Source organism: Centruroides sculpturatus, unplaced genomic scaffold (assembly GCF_000671375.1).
Source record: "Centruroides sculpturatus isolate CEXI.00-Female unplaced genomic scaffold, Cexi_2.0 scaffold1206, whole genome shotgun sequence".
Lineage (NCBI taxonomy): Eukaryota > Metazoa > Arthropoda > Arachnida > Scorpiones > Buthidae > Centruroides > Centruroides sculpturatus.
The window spans coordinates 29,305-50,669 of record NW_019385455.1 but is presented as its reverse complement, the minus strand read 5'-3'; the positions used below and the strand labels follow the sequence as shown (position 1 = coordinate 50,669).

Sequence of the window (21,365 nt, the reverse complement as noted above, 5' to 3'; positions counted from 1 at the left end):
TTGTTTTCTCCATTATTGGGAAAGAAAAAAAAAAAAAGACGTAAGGTTTCACTAGTCTTATGTTTTATAACTGAATTTTTTAAATTCATTTTTTATTTAGAAATTCAAATTTTTGATGATGACACTTCTGGTTATACACGTATCAGCGTCAAAGTCCAATAGCATTAAGGATCGAAACGTTCCGTTTTTAATTGAATATAAAATTTTCGAATTCGAGTTATTCCACGAATTCAAACTTTATTCGAAGGAAAATAATCATTCGATTTCGATACCCTTCTGGAAGCAATTTATATACGATTCGGTAAAGTGTGTTAAATGTTAAATTATTGAAAAACAGTGTTTATTTAATCTACTTGAATAAATTTAATTAACATAAAAATTTATTTAGCAGTTTTGAAACATGATTAGAAAGTGGTTAAAGTTCTGGGTTTTGGTATTGTTGTCCGTGGACATTTCTGCGAAAGAAGAGAATTTTTACAAAAATTATAGAATTGAGGGTATCAATAAACGTTCGTACCAAGATGCAGATTCAACGGAACACCCGGAACACAGTGGATTCACAACGGAACAAGAAGAAGGAATTTTAGAATTGATCAATTCAGTCAGAGGGCGAGATCGATATAATCAAGTTTCAAATCTAATGAGAATGGTAAGTTAACCAGACGGATCCCGGACGATTCAGAATTTCCAAAGCAGTTGGATGCCATCTCGGCCGCTCGGCCATTGGCCCACTTTAAAATAATTAAGAAATTCGGTTATAAGAAGCGGGCGCGAAATCCTTTCTATTGTCTTAGATCTTTTGACTCGTTTCATTAAAAAATTTTTATAGTTCTTAATTATACGCGTATATAACGTTTTATAAATTTATCTCATTTAATAACGGATAAAATTAATTTTTTTTAAATTGTTCTTTTATTTATTAGCATAAAACTTATTTTAGACTAGAAGAAGAAGACGAATTTGTGAAATGACAAATTTCTTCAAATAACTATGGCATTGTCCGTAATCGGCTTTACCATATTTATGAGACGTGTTGCTTCATAGAGTAATATGAACGAAATAAGATAATAATAAGCCTCATAAACTGGAATATTGTATAAATGAAAACAGTTCTAGTCTCTTCTAGTTCTAGTTTGATTAATAAAATATCGTTATTGGAAAAGGCTAGAACTGTTTAGCCTACATTTTATACTAAACTTCAGTTTATGAGTATTATTATTAATGTGATTACATTGTCATCCAAAGAGTACTTTAAGTTAGCAAAGAAAATAGTATGAACAGCGTTAACTTTTCTCCAAAAATGTAAACTTAATAAATATATCCTTCCTTAGTCTGAAACATCAAGCTTTCGGAAAACTGTGTATCCATGCAAGGAAAGATTAGAAATACCGGTAAGTGCATGAGAAAAATTATGCGAAGAACAAGACGGCTAAATATGCAATACTAAAAGTTTTACACTTATGAAAAGGTTTCCATAACACATACTGATCCTCCTCCTCCCTACTCCAACAAGCTAATACAAAGCAGTAGCAGCTTTACAAGCAGAGTGGAGATCAATCTTAGAAAAAAGTACAATCAAACGATGAAATAATTGGATGTGTAAATGACAACTTCGAAATAAACTTATCATATTAATCAGATATGTTGAGATGAACTTATTCCTCAAAATGCTTAGTCTAAACCATAAAGAATGGCTCATCATTTACAGTTCACAACCGACTTAGGTCGAAAATGTCATAGGCGAGATGAAAAATCCACTCGCTTCACTCAATGAACTCGAGAAGGAGACCTATAGAAAGGAAGCAGCATTGATATTAGTATACCAACATATCAAAAACAGTCAGGAATGGTAATCAATTCCAGAATGCAAAGAATGAATTACTTTAGTTTTTACTGAAGCAGATAAATCCAAATTTATGGTTATTACGCAAGTACAAGATACGGATTGCGTAACGTAAAAGCGTGCTGTTGTTTTACACAGACGTGTAATCAAGGTATTTCTATCCGAGTTAGCTAACCAACTCCCATCACTTAAAAAGATAAGCATGCTCTCGCAGGCTATACCTATACTTGTCTGGTTCGCTAAGACATACAAGCCAGGTCAACAGTTATGTCCAGTAGTCGAGAAATGTGCATTCCAAACGACTTTTTAGAGAAATACATATTCAGGCTCCTAAAAGCTCAGATATAGAAAACCGGTTTATGCGTCAATAGCCATCGCAGTTAGTCGGAGAGTTACAGTAGATAGAGTACAGTACATCACGGTATTGGATTATATGAAAATTTATACCCTTCCATTAAATTCCAATTTTGCTATGGCCGGTTACTATCGGAATTAAGTAGACGCATAAACGGGTTGAGCATAGACCTCTAATCATTGATAGAAATAATAAAATTACTGTATTATGTTACACGTCTTTCTTTAAATTCGAAGAAAATGTGTATGTTCAAAACAGCTTGTCCCTATGAACAGTCTCATGGCAGACATACTATGAAAACTCATACTAAGGGATTTGAAAAATACTGTCATTCCCGAAATACAGAGTAGTATTTTATTCTACAAGCGTTACATCGATGACGTACTAATTATATGGATCACAAAGCGAGACGTAGACAACTTGTCAACATAATCAACAATAATCAATACAGATTAAATGTAGCCCTATACCAATTTATAAAAATAGGGCACACTTTCTAGATCTAGACACAACTCTTATAAATGGGGAGATTACGCACAAGTGTATATGTTAAAATAACATCCCATACTCTATATATTCCCAGCCGCTAGAATGATCCACCCAGGAATAAAACGGTGGCTTTCAGAACCCTCGTCATATCCACTGCACTGAAAGAGTTGAACAAAATCAGAGGCATAGTGGCCGTACACTGGTTTAGCTCATACCATTAATAGTTTAATTAACATATACACGTGCAGTAGACTCCCAAGAAAGGCAGACCCCGTCATTTAAACCGACAGGGAGTTACCAACACCGTCTAAGTATCAATGCGTAGTCTACATCAAATTCTATTTTCCTTACATATATTTTTATTTATATTTTATTTCGTTTCATNAGAAAAGTTGATTTTAAAAATTTTTCAATCACTTGAAAGTGAACATCCGTTTGACATTTTTCAATAAATTATTATATATTTTTTTTCGTTTATTTTCATTCATAACGACGTTAACTGATTTTTATACATTTTTATGATCATGTACCATTGTAATTTCTTAAGGGGGATGATTTCAACAGAGACCCTATAAAATATTGCCTTAATTATAATAATACTATTGTTCGAGAAGAAAGTTTGAAGTGTACCTTTCAAAGTCACATTGATTGCTGCGCTTGAAATAATTTACAAAATTATTATATATTTTTTTTTTTTTGTGTGTGTGTACATAAAGAGAAATGTAATTTTATTATGATCTTTAATAACTTTACAGGAATGGAATGAAAACTTAGCGAGTATCGCTAAGAAATGGAGCGATCAATGCAAAATGGAATTCGGTCCTTCTTCGTGTAAGAAGAAATTCAGTCAAAATAGAGGTATCATCAGCAATTATCTCCTCGATCAATTTCGCCAAATAAATGATTGGGCAGATGGTTCTAATTATACTTACAAAACCAATACCTGCAATGGTATCTGTGATTCATACAAAGTGGTAAGTTTTAGAATTTTATATTTGAAGACTTGCGTTGAATAACATTGCAAGCGACAAAAATAGCCAAATTGAATTTTTATAATAAACTGTACTCTGCGAAACGATGTAACGAATATACAATTCGTTGCTCATTTCGCAGAGCCATTAAAAAAATCCGACTGGTTTACCCTGAAAAATGATTACGTCTTACCAACTTTATGGAAAAACGTTGTTTATGCATAGAAAATTGCGGACTAGTAGGCGTTCTTCTTCAGAACTGTGAATCGTGAATACAAAATTTAGAAAAGAAGGCATCGTCAACCCTCAAATTGAAACTGCAGAAGGACTCAAGAAATGAATATTTGTTACACACTGGAAAATTAAGCCAGCTGTAAGCACCCGATTGAGGTAATGGAAAAACGTTGCAAGCGCCTTAGCGCGAATTTTGAGCATGGAGCATATAAAGAAGAATGACATAACTGAGGACAAAGCATCTGAAAATTACTGGGCGATGTGAGTTCAAATGACCCCTGCTGTCATTAGAATAAGATGCCCCAAGATGATTTACAGCCATGAGATGCAGTTTCCTTACTGCCTTCGACGAGAAATCGTTCATACAATGAAGTTCTGAATCGTTTTATCGCCTCCAGAACATTTATCTGCCATGTGCATACAATAGGCCGCTTCCAATGAAAAGTGTCAAGAAGAAGGATGAACCTACCGTTCATGTACAAGTTTCTGAGTCCAGAAAATGCAGACTTTTACAGATCTCTAAAATCTGATGTAATAATACTGATTAAATTGAAATAAAACATAACTTTTCATTTGACAATCTGAAAATAAAAGTATTTTCACACACGACTTGCGTCATAAGCAACGTTTTCCTATTAACTTTTCTTGTAAGTACCCTAAAACATGGAACTTATAAAATGCTATATCATAAATGAGAAATGAGAACATCGGTTACAAGAGAGTTAACTGAAATCATTGTTTCAACCGTTCCAGTGCAATTTAGGGGTTTTCCGATTTATCTGAAAACGCTATTTTGGAACTTGCAACATTATTCGAGGCGAGCCTTCATTTAATGTTAAATTTCATAAATATTGTTTACTGTAATAAATTTAAATTTAAAATTACTAGCTGATGTGGGCCGAAAGTTACGCAGTTGGTTGTTCAAAATCGAAGTGCAAGAATTTTAAACAGGGATATTTTATGATATGCAATTTTTATCCTCCGTGAGTTCAAATTAATATATTTTTATTTCCTATATTTTTCCTATATATATATATATATATTGTCATAAAATAAAGTTTTACTTGGCGAAGTTTTGCAATACAAGAATACTATAAGGCCTGAAACAAAATATTTTTGTTTTGTGTTTAAAGTACTCTCCTCTGGCTTATGTAGTCGCTCCTTCCAAAGATCAAAATCATGAAGCCACTCACTTTATGGAAAGCTATTAAAATACCCTGTCAGAGAAGCATCGATTTCATCCTGTGTGTCAAAGGAGATTGATGAAATTTGTGTATGCATAATGTGTCATATGAAGTTTATTATTTAAAAAAAAAATAAACACGAATTATTGAAGTTTATTATTAAAAAATATTCATTATGGATGGTTTTCTTGTATTGCAAAACTTTTAGGGTAACCCCCATATTTCCTATTTATTCTTACCTCCTTTCTCTCTGCGTGTCCACCAGTGGCAGAATGCATAAATCCATGGAACAATACTTATTGAATATATCACCAACAGGCTAGCTGCATGTTTTGGAGATACTGCGGCCTTGCAGCCTAAAAACTTCACGCCAGCATCAAACGTAGAGGGTACTGTAGCCAAACGTACGCCGTTCAGAGGGATACTACCATTCTCTACTATCTATCTCCTCTTCTTCCTTTCCCTTACCCTCTTTTTCGCTGGCTAAACACTTCATGTATGGCCAAAGTCATTCTTGTATGTATGCTGTATTGCATTGTTATGTCTCAACAACGTAATTACTGCTTCAATAGAAACACAATTCACATATTTAGATTTTAATATGTTTAGACTTTTAGAATAAATAATGTGAAATTCTTAATAATTAACGGAGTTAATGAAAACGAATATTAATTTAATGTATTATTAAAATTTTCTTAATATTTATTTTTTTCTGTTTTGTTTAGTATTCCAGATCTAGGTTTGCAACCATATAAAGTAGGAAAGGCCTGTGCCGATTGTCCAAGTGATTCTACCTGTGAAGAAGGATTCTGTGGTCAATATAATTTGTGATTATATTAATTTTTTGGTTTATTTTATATTTTAGACTAAAAACATTCCAAATTTCCTTTATAGTTAAAATGGATAAAAGTATTCCCAAAGAAATATTCGCCTGTAAAGAAAGCATAGATGACGATGAAGGAAATGATAGCAAAGATGACATGAATGGAAAGAATGCTACAAGTAAGTGAATTTCTTTTTATGGATTTCAAATCAATATATATTTTGCTAAATTTTCTTTCTGACATTTATTTCTTAATGTAATTGTGTTGCAGCTGGATCCGGAAATCGACCCATTGCCCATATAGCGTCCTTGCTCTTATTAGGATTACTGTTTCCATTACTGTTATAAATTTAACAAATATAATTTAATTAAATATGTAAAGCAAAATTCAGTAAAAATTGTTAATTTTAATATTTTAAATATACTAATAAAGTTACATTCTCAAGTAATTGATTAATTTGTCAATGCAATGAACCTTTGCAATATATTTGAGGAAGAGCGTTAGCGAAATCTCTTTATGTGGCTTATAGGATCAATATCGTTCTTAAAACTTGGTGAATCGATTTTGATTAAACTGCCGTTTTCCATTAATTGCGATGAGGAATCTAAAACTTTAATAAAAAATGGAAATCCACGACATTGTTTTCGAGATACAGTGGCGACAAAGTGATAATGTACAATGGCGCGATTGTACATGCCTAAAATAACGAAATAAAAAAAAAAAAACATTGCACACGCCTAACGAAAATGGGCGCGAAAAACGAACATAACTGAACAACAACTGGCATCGATTGCTTTGTTCATGTGTTTTGTTCTTTCTTTGGATTGCCTCTCTGTGGGCGGCAGACACAAGGATAGCCTCCTCCGTGGCGGCAAATGATTGTCTGTCCATGTCCGGCCAGATTTTGAATACGCCCATAGCCAGAAACTGGGTAATGGGCGTATTCAAAATCTCAGCGCGCAGCCAACACCCCACAGCACCCTTGTTCAAAATCTCAAGCGACTTTCCAGTTGATTTTTTTTAACTCTTTTCGCCTTGTGGGCACTGAGAGGGCATCTTTTAGCAAGCCCCATTATGGGTTCGGTTAGACCCATAATAGGGCGGTCGGGTGGTAAGAGACAGGCCCGACATATCTGGTCGGACCAATCCCGAAAAATTCCTGGAGCTTTTTCAACCTATCTGGATTCAATCCCAGGTCCCTCAAAGCGGTAGGCTGCCACCTTGACCTCTCGACCATCCGGCCATGAGTGGCAATACGAAATTGCATTGCGCTTTTGACAAGATGATCCGAATTCGTTTCTTATTTGGAATTACTGTAATTACAAACATAACAACTTTTTAAAGAAAATATTATAACGGATGGGGCCACACGTAGTTTTAAATGTTGTTGGGAAAGTTAAACAACTCATTGGTAGATTTTTACGAACGTTTAAGGAAAAAGAATTTTGTCAAATTCAAAAGTTCGATGTCATGTGATTACATAAACTGGATATACAGTGTAAGTATGTAGGGATTCATATTTACTACTGTATAACAGTAGTAAATATGAATCCTTACATATTTAGTACTGTTGCTGTTCGAGGCATAGGATTGTGTATCAAGAAATGTGAATTTTGTATTGTGTTCATCTCCGTTGCCGGAGGCGTTTTCTTTCCATGCTGTTTGTCGATCTTCGCCATGTTCTGTAGCACAGAAGTCAGTTCTTTCTGTATTTGTTCATGTATTAAATACAGTTTTATTTTGGTAAATAAATATCATTGTGCATTATTTTTTTCACATTTAATGATATCAACAGTTAAAATACCTCATCTGAATATTCACATCTTACAGTTCTTATAATATTTATAAGTAAACCTCTTATTTTTCGGATTGATAAAGGCAAAGAAGTGCGGTCGCATGACGTCATACGAAGCATTTAATACGGCCAGATTGTATGGAAAGCTTGCGGTATCCAGTCAGCATACATGTATTGTGTACAGCGGTTGATCTATATAGGGAATTATTTCATATATTTCCTGTGTAGATATAACGGACTTTATAATAGTCCATACTTTTTTATTCACGCCAAATAACGTTTCCGCCTATTGTTCAGTGCTAGAGATAGGCCTATTATTGTTATTACAATTTTCAGCATGCCCAAAAATTTTGGTCAGGATTCACCCCTGACTGTATTACATATCAAGAAAATGCCCGAAATAAATTCGATCAGCAAAAATGTTATTATGTCAAGTTCCAGTCAGACATGAAAGTCGGTATGTCTAAAGAATAAACACAAGAAATTAACAATTGCAAAGATCCAAACTCTATATTCAAACTCGTAAAGAGCAAACAGGGTGTTTTTTTTTTTTTATAGCCAATCTTACTCGTTTTCACAGAATTCAAGAATTAGGTCCCCCTGTAGCCAGACTAATTAGAGAATTTTTAGATGGGTCTAAAAATATGTTCGATTTCCCTCAAAACCGCAAAAACCTCATCTGAGCCTGTAAGTCTTGCACATCGCTTTCTCTTAACACTTCCATTGTTACTTAACACTTCCCCATTGTTAACACTTTCATTCTTAACACTTCCATTGTTAAGGAATACACTTCTTTTATGCCCACGTAATAGGGTACCATATTTAATGGTACCCTACTAAAACGCAGTTAAAAATAAAAAAATTGCATCTAAAATAGTGCAGTAGAAGCTGAGTTCTTTAGGATAAGCCTTAATCCTTTCCCTCTCCCCCGGGGGGGGAGGAATTTCGAAAAATCCCTTCTTAGTGTACGTTCTCGTGACGTACCCTAACTGTGTACCAAATTTCAACTTTCAACTTCTAACCGTTTGGGCTCTGCGCTCATTATTATTATTATCAACCCATCTCGATTATAAGATTTACAAAATTGACAAAATCACATCGAGCGTAGCATCGCCATATATGAAGATTTCGTTTAGTTATTCCCAAAATGCTAGGAGAAATTCATTTTCTCTTGCTATATGGAAATGTTAATCGAAACAGCGCTTCAGATTCTTCACGGTACAACACTGAAATATCCTTAGAAATCTCGAAAATGAATGCTGTCGGGTGTTCTTGGTTTGTGCAAAATTCTATTTCCATAATTATCATAAAATTTTCACACTTAAGCCATAAAACCACGTCAAGGTGACACCCACTTTCTGGTGGTTTTTTTCTTATCCAGAAATCAATCCTACTTGCTTGACAGTGTAGCAAGTAGAGAGAAAAACTGGATCGCGCGGGAGGTCATCATAAATAAAACGACCAATAATGATTTTTGTTCTCTTTCTTCCCCTCTATCCATTCGAACCCAATAATAATGAGTCGGTCTCAAGATTTATTTTAAAATGCTTATGTAACACAAGCATTTTAAACCTTGTAGAGTTAAGCAAAAAAATGGAAAACTTAAGCTATTAATATTCATTATGATATGGGACTACCGCTCTGTCCTTCCTACTTTCCGTTAATCGCATTCGTTCCAAGTTTAGGTAAATGGATTTCACCTCCGAATGTATTTTGCGGATTTCGTCTTCCTTTCCTTAGAGGACGACGATTCTTCAAAGATCCACTTTTCATTCACGTAACAACTTTCCTGAACCGAAAATGGAAATTCACACTATTATGAAATCAATGAATCAGAAGGAATTACAATTACTCCGTAAGCCTTTATTTGGGATTAAGCATCCGACAAAAATGTTTATCTTTCAGGAGCAGCTGTTGGGAGAGTTTTATTAAAACTTTACCTAAGAACAAGTGAAGTCTTCCGTGTGTTGGCTACGTATTTACTTATCTCTCACAAATAGAAAATTACATGCGAGATATCGGGATTAAATCTGCACTTTAAGGCGGATAGACAAATACACTGTCTCGAAACCACATATTTTTCCTATCTCCATGTTATCTTTACCTTTCACGTGTCCCTTTTCTCTTTTATATTAAGAATAATTACCGTTAGAATCAGACATGCACTAAATGCCTTCAACACTTACCTTGTCAGACATTCGAATTTATAAATTGAACAGTAATTGGAGTGTCTGGCGAAAGTCACAATATTTTCGAGTTAAAAATCTAGATAAAAGATGGCTTGTGATCCGATATTGTAGCAGATATTCGTTCCCTATTTTAGAATTTATGTAATTTTCCAATAACGACCGAAGTGTCACGCAAACCGATCCACATTTTGTTTGAAATGAAAATTTTACCTTTACAAAAAGTAATTCTTCACAAACAATCACAAGAACGACAGCATTCTATTGTTTCGGAAAACAATACTTTAACATTATTTCGATTTCTTATATAAGAAATAAAAAAAAATTTTGATGTTATTTAAACTTTTTAGCAATTAATTCAGCACTATAAAAAAATAATAATGCCATAAATATAAATGTATTTTCGAGACCTTGTCTTCCTTTATTTGTTTGTTTCTTCACGACTAGGTGCATAAATAGACACAAGGCATTAAAAAATGCCTTGTGTCTATTTATGCACCTAGTAGTAAAGAAACAAACAAATAAATATAAATATTAATGATATTTACGAATAAATAATGTTCAAAACCGAATTAAAGTAGTATTTATAAGCAGTCCTTTAAAAAGAAAAAGCAATAACAAAGTTAAATACGAGAAAATTTCGAATATTTATAGCCGACTTTTCCTATGTTCAAACTAAACTTACGCTGCAAAGCGATTTCAGCGCTCGAAGTGGCAGAAATATTTATTACACTACTTTCGTAGCATTATCCCGGAATCCGGCTGTTTTTTAATTTCTTACAAGTTCACTTTTTTCTTATTTTGTGTTAAGGTTGAGGAAATTTTGCAAATAAAAAGTATAATTAACTCATAAACTGTCAGAATGCATTTGTATTTATTCATTTTAAGCCCACTTATTAGTTTTTTTTTTTTTTAAATTTTTGTTCGTTATGGCATGTCGCAAATTGTCAATAAAAAATGAGGTCCACCAGTGGCCAAGCGGTCATCGTACCCTGAACACTGTCTGGTCGTTCGATCGTGGGTTTGTGCCTCGTTCGGACGGGCTGGCCACGTGGAGTTTTACGGGTTTTCTCCACGTCTGTAACGCCTAAATAGGGGCCAGTTTCCCTTAAAAAGACCTCCCGGAAGGCAGATCGCCAAAGAGTTGCGTTGCCATAACAAAACAAACAAGTCAATAATCAATACATAGCTTATTTGTGGCAGGACTCTGAAAATTTTTTACTTATCAGATCCTGTAATATTGAATAATTGAGCCGATTCTATCTTAATTTTTAACCATGCCCGGTAGCTTGAATAACTGCATTATGCCAGGTTGTGCAAATTGGGCAAGGATACAAACGAGTACGAAGTTTTTCTTCATAAACCCGATTATTAAAGCTAAACGAATTACCAAATTAACGGTCTATAAGCACGATGCCTCTATTAAAGCAAGCCAAGATAGAGAAATCAAGAATACTAGACAGCAAGAGAAGTAGTGTTTACGTAATTCAAAGGTAATTTTTAATATATATTTTACACAGCAATATTAATATTATTATTATTATTTTGGAGGTTGCAGGACATATTAAATTATTTAAAAAATGAAAAAATAATTATATCATTTTGATTTCAAGATTTATTTTATATCAAAAATAATCAATTATATCCTTGTTATATCACTAAGAAAAATTGATATCTTTCCCGGGAAATCCCGGGAAACAGATCAATTTTCCCCGAAATCCCGGGACAAGCAAAGAACCGGGAAATGGGAAATCTTAATTAGAGTCAGAGACACTGTGGATGATGACTAAGTTAATGCATTGGTGCGTACATAGAGCAGAATTTAAAGGTTTTGCTAAAATACTTGCTATTCTGTTAACTTTAATAATATTCCAAGAGAACGTACGAGAAGTTGTAGCATCGAATACTACGTCTTGCCATAATATTGTGTGTTTAAATGGATATTGCCAAGACGGACGTTGTCTATGTGATCGAGGTTGGCAAGGTTCGTTTTGTCATCGATGCGGAGGACGGGTTAGGTAATGGCCTTTATAAGTAACTCATTATGTCAATTATACAGATTAAGGGAATATAAGTTTTTTTTTTATTATTTTGTTTTATTTTAAAAAAGGAGGTATATTTAATATACATTTATAAAATGCAAAACATTTTCTCGGACGATTTATATATAAAGTGTTATAAACAAAAAATTATAAGACTACTTATCGATTGTGTCTCGTTCGAGACGCCATTGCTTAAGGAGCCGTCTATAAATTACGTAAAAGCAATTTCGGCCATTCTAGACCCCCTACCTACCCCCGTGTAAGAAACCGTAATATTTTCTTTGATCCCCCTCCCTTTCTCTATCATACGTAATATTTAGGCATGATTTCTTAGAAAGATTTTAACAAAAAAAATTTTTTATGAAACCCTAAAAACCTTAGGTCCAAAATATATAATTATTAATTAGTTAATTAATATGTACTATCATTTATAAAATACTTTATGTGAACAAATTTTAAGAACTTTATTTTTTAATTATTAATTTAACAATCTTTTTATTATTATTATCATTAATCAACGTCATAATTTTCATTTTTATATTAATTTTAATTTTCACTCGTCCATGGATTTTTCAGCCAATTTTCAAGTGATTTCAATCACAGGTAAAGAGTCTGATTCAAAAACTTTATCGTTTTTTTAATTCAAGAGATTCTGTACTCTCAACATCATCTTCAGACATCCGTTCAGCATCCTCCGCTAACGTATCATCGTATGTTATTACACAAAGTATATATTTTTCTTTTTTTTTTGGAGCAAAATACATAAGACGTAGAGTAAGTTCTTCCTTTTATTTGTGACTATATGGTAGGACTAAAGTAATCATATGGCAAATTATTCTGATTTTCGGTTTGCGATAAAACAAACGATTCGAGGTTTAATCTTTGGAATAAATGCATGAATCTTGCATCTTCATCAGCATGATTCATTGTCTGAGGCACCTTAAGTAGCCCTGTTATTTCATTGCGAGTAATTTGGCAAAGAGCAGGAAGAAATCCAGTAGGCAAAATCGTACGAATATTACTTCTAATCAAGCCACAACACTCAACATCATCGCACTTAGTTATCTTTAGAAATAAATAAAAAAAAAAAGGCATTATTTAAAATTCTTTAAAATCGATTAATAATTTGAGCCTAAATTCAATTTACCCGTAGAAGATATTGAGATTCGCGTACGTGTTTAATATACCAATCATGGTTCAATTCGTCAAAACTCTCTGTACTATCTGTAGGTTTAATGAATTCGGCTATCACGGTATGACCATCGATAACCATTTTCACTCCAAATACTAGCAAGAGTGCCTCCAGCAGCTTCGAAATTTTTAAGCTCCGAGTTTTTGTCAACAGTCTTTCCAGAACTATCTAAGTGATTGCCAAAGTAATCGTGTTTTAGAATTACACCCGAAAGTTGGTCACTAAGAGGTGCCATCTTCCTCTCTCTACACGATTAAAAGCGCTACTACCTGGAGCAGTGCATCGAGTTTGAATTTTTTGGAGTGCTGAATCGCGAAAGAAATGACTTTAAAATATCTGAAAAAAAATTACATAGAAAAAAAAGTTAACTCCACGTGATTCAGGATTCAGCGAATAAAGTACCATGGAAAAGCATGTTTTTGTTTATAAAATCTAAAGGTTTTTATTATTTATTTCAATAAATATAATATGGCTTATATCATTATCCCGTTGCCTATGAGAATTTATCTTTTGAACTTTTATTTGTCGACATTTTTCCTCCTGACAGTGACTACGAATCGGGTCATGTGAGGATGCAATCATTCAATGATAGTGAAGCACATGCCAAAGAGTTACCGGCAAACACAGAATCATCTGTCATCAGATTCTGTGTAATTTATCTATCTCTCTCTCTATATATATAAATGGACGTGTGTGTCCCTATATTTTACTTTTTAGCCAAAACTACACATCGCACATGAATGGTGTTTGTATGTGGTAGTAGCCCCAAATCTCCTACATTCGAGCACTATGGTGGTTGTGTCTCGATAGCTATAAGGGTGCGGGAGATATGGGGTTGAACTTTCGAAGTGGTTGACTTCGAAGATGTGTAACAATGGAAGTTGGCAAAGAGCAGGAAGAAATCCAGTAGGCAAAATCGTACGAATATTACTTCTAATCAAGCCACAACACTGAACATCATCGCACTTAGTTATCTTTCAATGCATTTCAATTTATGCATTTCAAAAAAAAACATGTTATTATTAACATGTTAACAATGGAAGTGTTAACAGTGGAAATGTTAACAATGGAAGTGTTAAGAATGGAAATGTTAACAATGGAATTGTTGAGTAACAAAGGAAGTGTTAATATAAAGCGGCATGCAAGATTTACAGGCGGTTTTTTGCGTTTTTGCGGCTCCTTGCAGCTTCTGGATTACTTAGCAGATTCTGGATTACTTAGAATAAAAAAAAAACTATATTACATACAAATAAAAACCCAGCGAAGCGGGTCCTTGCAGCTAGTTCTATGTAAAAATGGAACAACCAAATGGTATGAAGAACCAATGTCCATCGTAGAAATGACTGTATAACATTATCTTGTATTGATTTTTTTCTATTGATTTGCTGTAAAATATAATGTTTAGGTGCTTATTTAAAAAAAACCCATATTTTACGAAAATTAGAAAAAAAAACAACCCAGAAACCAAGAGAAGGTCAAAAAACCCAGATCTGGGTTTTAAAACTAAGTAGTGGTAACCCTAGTGGAGATGCACGTTGGACGGCGGATGCAAACAAACCATGTCACGTGACACGGAAACGCGTCAGAGATGTAGTCACGTGTCACGTGACACGTGACTACATCTCTGACGCGTTTCCGGACAGCTTTTCTTTTCGCGGAAAAATCCGTGTTTTTTCACTATACTATGTAGGCATCACGTGATAAAGCAACGCCGTCTTATTATTAACATGTGATTACCTCTTTTGTGACTTCGAGCAGCCCGCGGACCACAGTTCGACGAATTTGCTTGTTACGCTTCCATAGCACAGTAACGTTCTATATCCAAATCCGACTTAAGATTTGACAACGACGATTTGTTTTTCGATATTAATGACAACTTTATTCTTTTTGCCATTTTATAATAGTTAAAAATAAAATATGATGACAGCTGGTGCCGCCAAATGTTTCCTGGAAAGTTAAACTCATTGCTAGATTTTTTTAATGGTGATTAAGATCTAAAAATGAGAATCGATATCAAAAGTATTAATCAAGGATGTTACAAAGAACTTCTAAATGTAAGGAGTTTATTTTAATGTATAGTGGAACCCTGATAAAAGTAGTAGTCCCTTCTCAGTGAACAGAGAAGGGACTACTACTTTTAGTTCATTACATCCATGTATCAAAAGAATAATTGAAATGCATTGAAAGATGCAATAATTTACTGAATATTCAATAAAACTGCATTTATGGCTAATTTTGTACAACTTTGAAAAAAATCTCTTAATCCACTTTTGTTTATAATTCTTAATGAGATTTTCGTTTAGTACTTTCTCCAATTGACAAATATTGTTTGAAAATATATCTGAATCTGATTCTTCTTGAAGAGTGGTAAGTCCCCACATTACTATTATTTTCAATGTCTTTTTGGNAAATGCATTGAAAGATGCAATAATTTACTGAATATTCAATAAAACTGCATTTATGGCTAATTTTGTACAACTTTGAAAAAAATCTCTTAATCCACTTTTGTTTATAATTCTTAATGAGATTTTCGTTTAGTACTTTCTCCAATTGACAAATATTGTTTGAGAATATATCTGAATCTGATTCTTGAAGAGTGGCAAGTCCCCACATTACTATTATTTTCAGTGTCTTCTTGGCCTCTTCAGTACGGAATAGGAACAATTACTTCAGACTTACCACTTTCTTTTCCTTCCTCTTCATCTTCCTCCATTTTTTTTCTTCTGGGGCAATCACCGATCACAAAATTTATTCATCTGTAAGAACTCCTTCTGTAGCATGATTGTTGTCAAAGCTGCAAATGTAACTGAATACAAAAGAGTGAAGAATTTTAGGTTAATGAGGAATATGATTTATCAGTTATGTTAATATCAGTAACTGATATAGTACTGTATTTCCTAGTAAACAACAGATCTTTTCTAAGAAAAGGAGTAGATTTACCAGGTGTTTTTGAGTTCACTGGAGGCAGTTTACTGTAATTGAGTTTCCATTATAACCATATTCAGTATATCCAATGAAAAATGCATTAAGAGCATAGCAGATTTGCCTGGACTGGACTGTCTGGTTCAATAAAACCAAGGTTAAATTATATCTGAGTTTTGTTCCACTGTATTTTAAAAAATGACTATTTGTATTGATTTAATAGGCTGTTTTATCAAATGTGTGCATTGTGATATATCAGAATTTTGTTTGCTTAGGAGCATTTAATGGTTGAGTGCTTGTAATTGTTGTCATTTAAATGAAACTTTTTATGATTTTAAACTAAAACCTGTTCACATCAAGTGAAAGTTATATAGGCAAGGTCATGCTGTATAAAGTATATTAAAGAATATGCAAAATATTAAACAAAATTAAATATTATAAGGCATTTATCTTAATTATCAAAATAAAAGTAAAAAGCAAAGAATAATACTAAATTTTAAATGGTGATAATGAAAATATTACATTTGATATAGTATATGCTTTTTGATTGCTAAAATGTGTTTTTCTGATATGCAGGGATTATGAGTTTAGGTTTTCAATCTTTTCTTTCAGCATTTTTAAAAATTACTTAAAATTAACTCGGTTAATTTTAAATAATTGATTGGAGCGCTATCACTTTGGACAAAATTTTAATAAATAATTAACTATGCTGTCCTTAATATAGTCTAAAATTAATCCAGAGATTTAAATTTACATTTGGTACTGTAATTGCTAAAACTTATGTTAATAATAATTATTTAAATTAAGTACTGAATGAAGGGAAATGTTATAAAAATTTATTGATTTTTCCAATAAATCTGACGTTAATTATTTAAAGATGAATATGTACAGTACATTATGATTTATTTTGATTATTTTTAATTATTATGCAATTCAATAATTTTAGCAGTAGTTATTATATATCAGTAACAATAAATAAATTAAATCTTTTTGGTGATACGCAATCATCTAACCAGGAATTAAGCAAATAGATAGCCCATTTTGTTCATAAAGGAAGTAGAAATTATTATAAGTATGTTACGACATAATTTTATAGAAGTAAGTGGACGACATGTTCATATTGCAGACAAATGATTAAAAAATTCAACACTTTAGATGAGATAAACTCAAGTGAGGAAAGTTTGAAGCTTAAATTGGAGCAACTGAGTACAACACATACATTTCTTAGACATAGATATCTTGTTGTATGATGGTTATTTGAACACAAGTGTTTACATTAAACCCACTCATGACCCTTTGTATATTCCATCTTTATCAAATAACCCCTGTGGTTATAAACTTTTGGCTTTCAGAGCTCTAATTAGAAGGGCTTTCATTTAGTGCTCCAATGTGTATGACAGGTTACAGGAACTGGATAGAATTAGTAGCATTGCTGTAACATTGGGATATGGAGCCAACATTATTGAAAGATTGATAAGTGCTTATACCAAACCTAAAAAGGTGACAAGTAACCTTGATAAAAAAAACCGACAAACTGACTAAGTTCACATATAATAAGAACATGGCTTGTATTATGAAGGAAGTAGTGAGTTACAAAACAACATGGTTACTGTACAAAAGAGCATCGATGGTATATAACCTTTTGAGAAATGACAAGGATAGGATTAAGGATGAGGAACAATTGGGGATATACAGAATACTGTATAAGAATGACCAGTTAGGATTGAACAATGAATACATAGGGGGTCACCAACAGGAACCTTAAAGTATGGCTTAAGCAGCATGATTACAATATGAGAAAAGGACAATGTTGTACAGCTTTATCCAGAATAACGTGATCCAAAGGTTGTTCAATGTGAGGAAGTTAAAGTCATAAAACCAGTGCACTCACTGACATTAGCAATGAGTTTGGAAAAGGTGGAGATATATAGAAGTAGCCTTTCAGGGAAATGCTTGAACTATAATAGTAATTTTTATCTTTGTAAAAATTACTATTTTTCTAAGAGATTACTGTTGACCCTCAGTTTTACAGATCATGCTATAATGGTTTTTAGAATAAAAAGATTAAACTTGCCTGTTTGAAGGTGTCTGTTGGAAGGAAAATGCAATATTTGAGAATACCAGACTATGACTATTAGACTGTTAGTATGTGTAGAATATTGGTTATGTAGCTTGATGGTAGCTAATGTTTAATACTGACTTGAAAATGTATTATTTATTTCTGCTATATTTAAATAAACTGTTTGTGTCACATGTATCAAAGTTATTTTTTAGCTGATTATGATATCTTGGGATATAGTCTGCATTACTTGGCTGTTGCACTCTTTGTTAATCCATTATGTCAATAGTGTTGCAATAGTATTTGTGAAATCAGATGTTTTGTTTATTATCTTTAATATATATTATGATTCTATATTTCCTTTTAGCATAAACTCATTCAACTTGTCATTAATTTGCAAATCAGATTGCCAACATTATTGAAATTATATTCAGTTGCTTATCATTATACTGTACCCTTAAACATATGCAATAATTTTATTTTATTTTATTAATATTAATATATTAATCTAATGTATGTAAAATGTGATGTTAAAACTTGTGTTTTGTTTTTCTTAGACTTACAGAAAGCTCAGGATATATTACTGATGGAGTTGGAAACTATACTGTCGAAATGCAATGTACATGGCTTATTGAAAGTAATAAACCAAATAGTACTATCAGATTACAAATAATTAATTTAAAAACAGAATGTAATTGGGACCATCTCTACATCTTTGATGGAGGTTCTGTGTTTTCTCCACTTTTAGCAGCTTATAGGTAAGATACATTAATTACCTTTGTAGCTAATGAAGTAATTACTTAACTATTTAAATATTTAAACAGAAATTTGTTTTATTCAAGAATTACTGAGTTTTAAGTTGTGTAATTTTTTATTTTTTAAGACATACAAATTCATAATTGAAGTAACGATATGGAAATTGTGTTACAGTGCATTTGTTAATAATAAAATAAATTTTTAATTTTATGAACATTCTTAATTTAAAAGTTAAAAACTAATTTAACTTTTCAAATATTAAGTAATGAAGATAGTTAAGAAGTTGAAAGTAAAACAAAACAATCCTTTTAGTTTTTGTATTAAACCACAAATCACCATACATTTTTTATGAGACTATAAAATAATACATATAACTGAGTTTGTGTTTTGGTTTTATTGCGTGTTGTGTCCCTTCATACTTCTTTGAGTGCTATCAAATAATGTTTGCTAGGTGATGAACAATATTGCATGATGTATTATTAATGCACTCTCCTTTTACGGTTGCCTGAAATATTTCCAATGTTTGCAGTTTGTACTCCTCGAATACTCATCTTATGAGTTTTGCCTCATTAAAAGACAAATATTCAAGGAACACAGGAAAAACTCATTTTAAAAAATATCTAGTATTTTAAGGCATTTAAAAAAATACAAATAATAAAGACTTATACAAATAAAAAGATTCTTGTAGTCTTGTCATCCTTTTGACAATCACAGGAAACATGATTCACATTGGCCTAGTTGATTTTTTCTTATAGGCTACTTCCTCACCTATAGTTATGTAAATTGAATAAAAGTTATGTGACTTTGGATATTTTTCATAAAATTTCATTAAAGAAATTTTTGTTTAAAATATCCAACTATTAAATTATAATATACAACTTGCCATTTTTGGCAAGTTGTAATATTATAATTTAATAGCATGCAGTTTTATTGAGTAGAGTAATATTAAATAAAAATGCAATAAAGAAACAAACGCTGTCATCTGTTTTAGTAATAATAAATAATAAGAGAATGAAACAAGATATTTTCATGATGTCTATCTCTAAGATATTGTGACTTACAAGGTTTATCTCAATTAGTTTTTGCATCATTCATCAAGCAGCCAGATATGGAGTGATTTCTTTACCATTAATTTATATTATTACATTTTATATGTTTTTTTGTTTCACAAAGAATTTATTGGGTTTTCTAAAGTATACAGTGATACCCCAAACTTACGCGATAGGTGGAACTGGGCGATAACCACGTAAGTCAGGGTATAATTTGTGTAAAACCCAAGTCGGATGTATGTAAGCTAATAAATGTTCTCGTTAATCTTATCTTGTCTTTTGATTCGTTCACGGTTAGAAGAAATCACCACATAGAGTCTCTCAAGTCTCCGTAGATATAACCAACACAGAAATAAATAACACAAAATAAATTGTGGCTGTGTCGATTCCACGCGACATGTCTGAACATGTAAGCCGAACAATAGTGTGGGGGATTGAGTAATCGAGAGTTGCTTAGTGCTCAAACAAAAGACGAATCGACAACATTTGAAAATCGCGTAACTCTGGCTTCACATAAGTTGGGGTAGTGTAAGTCGAGGTATTACTGTATATATATATATATATATATACTTCCTATGCAAACCGAAAGTCACGTTATTTCAATTCAAAAATTTTCCCCTGTAAAGAGTTAGATAGATGACGGTTTGACTGTTGTTAACAGGAAAAGTATGATGTGCAGGTACTACAGTACTAATTTCAGGTGACGAGCATATATTTTAAATGAAATAAATTAAAAATATGATTTAAAATTGCCGCCCGGCATTGTGACCGTGTCACAATAAATAATTGCTCGTTAGTTTTTTAATTGCAACTTTAAGAATTTTGAAAATAAATGGCTTATAAAGAAATAATATCGTTTTTTTTTTTTCGTTTCTGTGTGGGGATGATTTAAATATTTCGTCCACAAAAACTTACGATATTTAACACGAACAAAACTTACTGGTTTTTGGTGTTTCTGCTTAACACGCATACTTTAATTAATATCACGAAATATCGTTAGCATTAAAATCTAATAACTTTCCAAGATTAAAATTACTGCGATTTAAAATGTCTTCACTTGTCGCCTTGTCCAATCACCAGGTACAACTTTTCATTAAATTGTAAATTCGTCAACCCATTCTTTCAAAAGACTTATTTGATTTGTAGATGGAAAAAGGTAAAGTATAAAATGTTTTTAATATTCTGCCAGCGACTACAACGGGTAGAATAGATATGTATTGGTCAAAACCACTTGGCTATTGTAAGTCCATTACACAATAAATGTCACAATGAACATTTTTCATTCAGTGCAATACGGTTGGACATACACGCACTGTATGCTATCCTGCGGCAGACTTTTCTATACGTTCTAAGGCGTCGTAATTGCATAGGGCACGAACTTCGGCGACAGAAAAAAACAAAAGGTCTCACCGAGATTCGAACTCGGATCGCTGGATTCAAAGTCCAGAGTGCTTACCGTTACAC

General features: G+C 32.6%; 2 protein-coding genes and 2 long non-coding RNA genes across 5 annotated transcripts in view; 2 read left to right on the top strand and 2 right to left on the bottom strand.

Moving 5' to 3' along the window:
• The first annotated feature begins 146 nt into the window (after nt 1-146).
• Nucleotides 147-6,347, top strand: LOC111639155 (serotriflin-like). 2 transcript variants are annotated; one of them, XM_023384957.1, is made up of 7 exons: nt 147-301; nt 392-649; nt 3,443-3,661; nt 4,781-4,875; nt 5,802-5,890; nt 5,971-6,078; nt 6,171-6,347. In XM_023384957.1, exons 2-7 carry the CDS (start codon nt 401-403, stop codon nt 6,245-6,247), a joined length of 837 nt encoding a protein of 278 aa, XP_023240725.1. In that variant the 5' UTR covers nt 147-301; nt 392-400; the 3' UTR covers nt 6,248-6,347. The 2 variants fall into 2 exon arrangements, with proteins under 2 accessions (XP_023240725.1, XP_023240726.1); XM_023384958.1 differs by having other exon boundaries at nt 156-301; nt 389-649.
• On the bottom strand, nt 3,507-10,167 carry LOC111639158. Its single transcript, XR_002759020.1, has 3 exons — nt 9,882-10,167; nt 5,316-5,870; nt 3,507-3,642 (listed from the first exon to the last, which is right to left on the bottom strand). It is a non-coding gene; the product is annotated as an uncharacterized LOC111639158 (long non-coding RNA).
• Nucleotides 6,101-9,869, bottom strand: LOC111639159. The gene is made up of 3 exons (XR_002759021.1): nt 9,333-9,869; nt 6,337-6,597; nt 6,101-6,238 (listed from the first exon to the last, which is right to left on the bottom strand). It is a non-coding gene; the product is annotated as an uncharacterized LOC111639159 (long non-coding RNA).
• Nucleotides 10,168-11,591: 1,424 nt separating the features above from the next.
• Nucleotides 11,592-21,365, top strand: part of LOC111639160 (attractin-like protein 1) — a 34,277-nt gene continuing 24,503 nt past the window's right edge. The window contains exons 1-2 of the mRNA XM_023384960.1: nt 11,592-11,899; nt 18,654-18,854. Coding sequence (XP_023240728.1) covers nt 11,661-11,899; nt 18,654-18,854 — 440 coding nt within the window. The 5' untranslated portion in view covers nt 11,592-11,660. The remainder of the gene's footprint in view (nt 11,900-18,653; nt 18,855-21,365) is intronic.

Excerpts from the sequence above, each read along its gene's own strand:
- LOC111639155 (XM_023384957.1), top strand. The coding sequence starts at position 401 with ATGATTAGAAAGTGGTTAAAGTTCTGGGTTTTGGTATTGTTGTCCGTG. Across the intron at positions 3,662-4,780 it reads TCTGTGATTCATACAAAGTG|CTGATGTGGGCCGAAAGTTA; the intron begins GTAAGTTTTAGA and ends TAAAATTACTAG. Across the intron at positions 6,079-6,170 it reads GAATGGAAAGAATGCTACAA|CTGGATCCGGAAATCGACCC; the intron begins GTAAGTGAATTT and ends ATTGTGTTGCAG.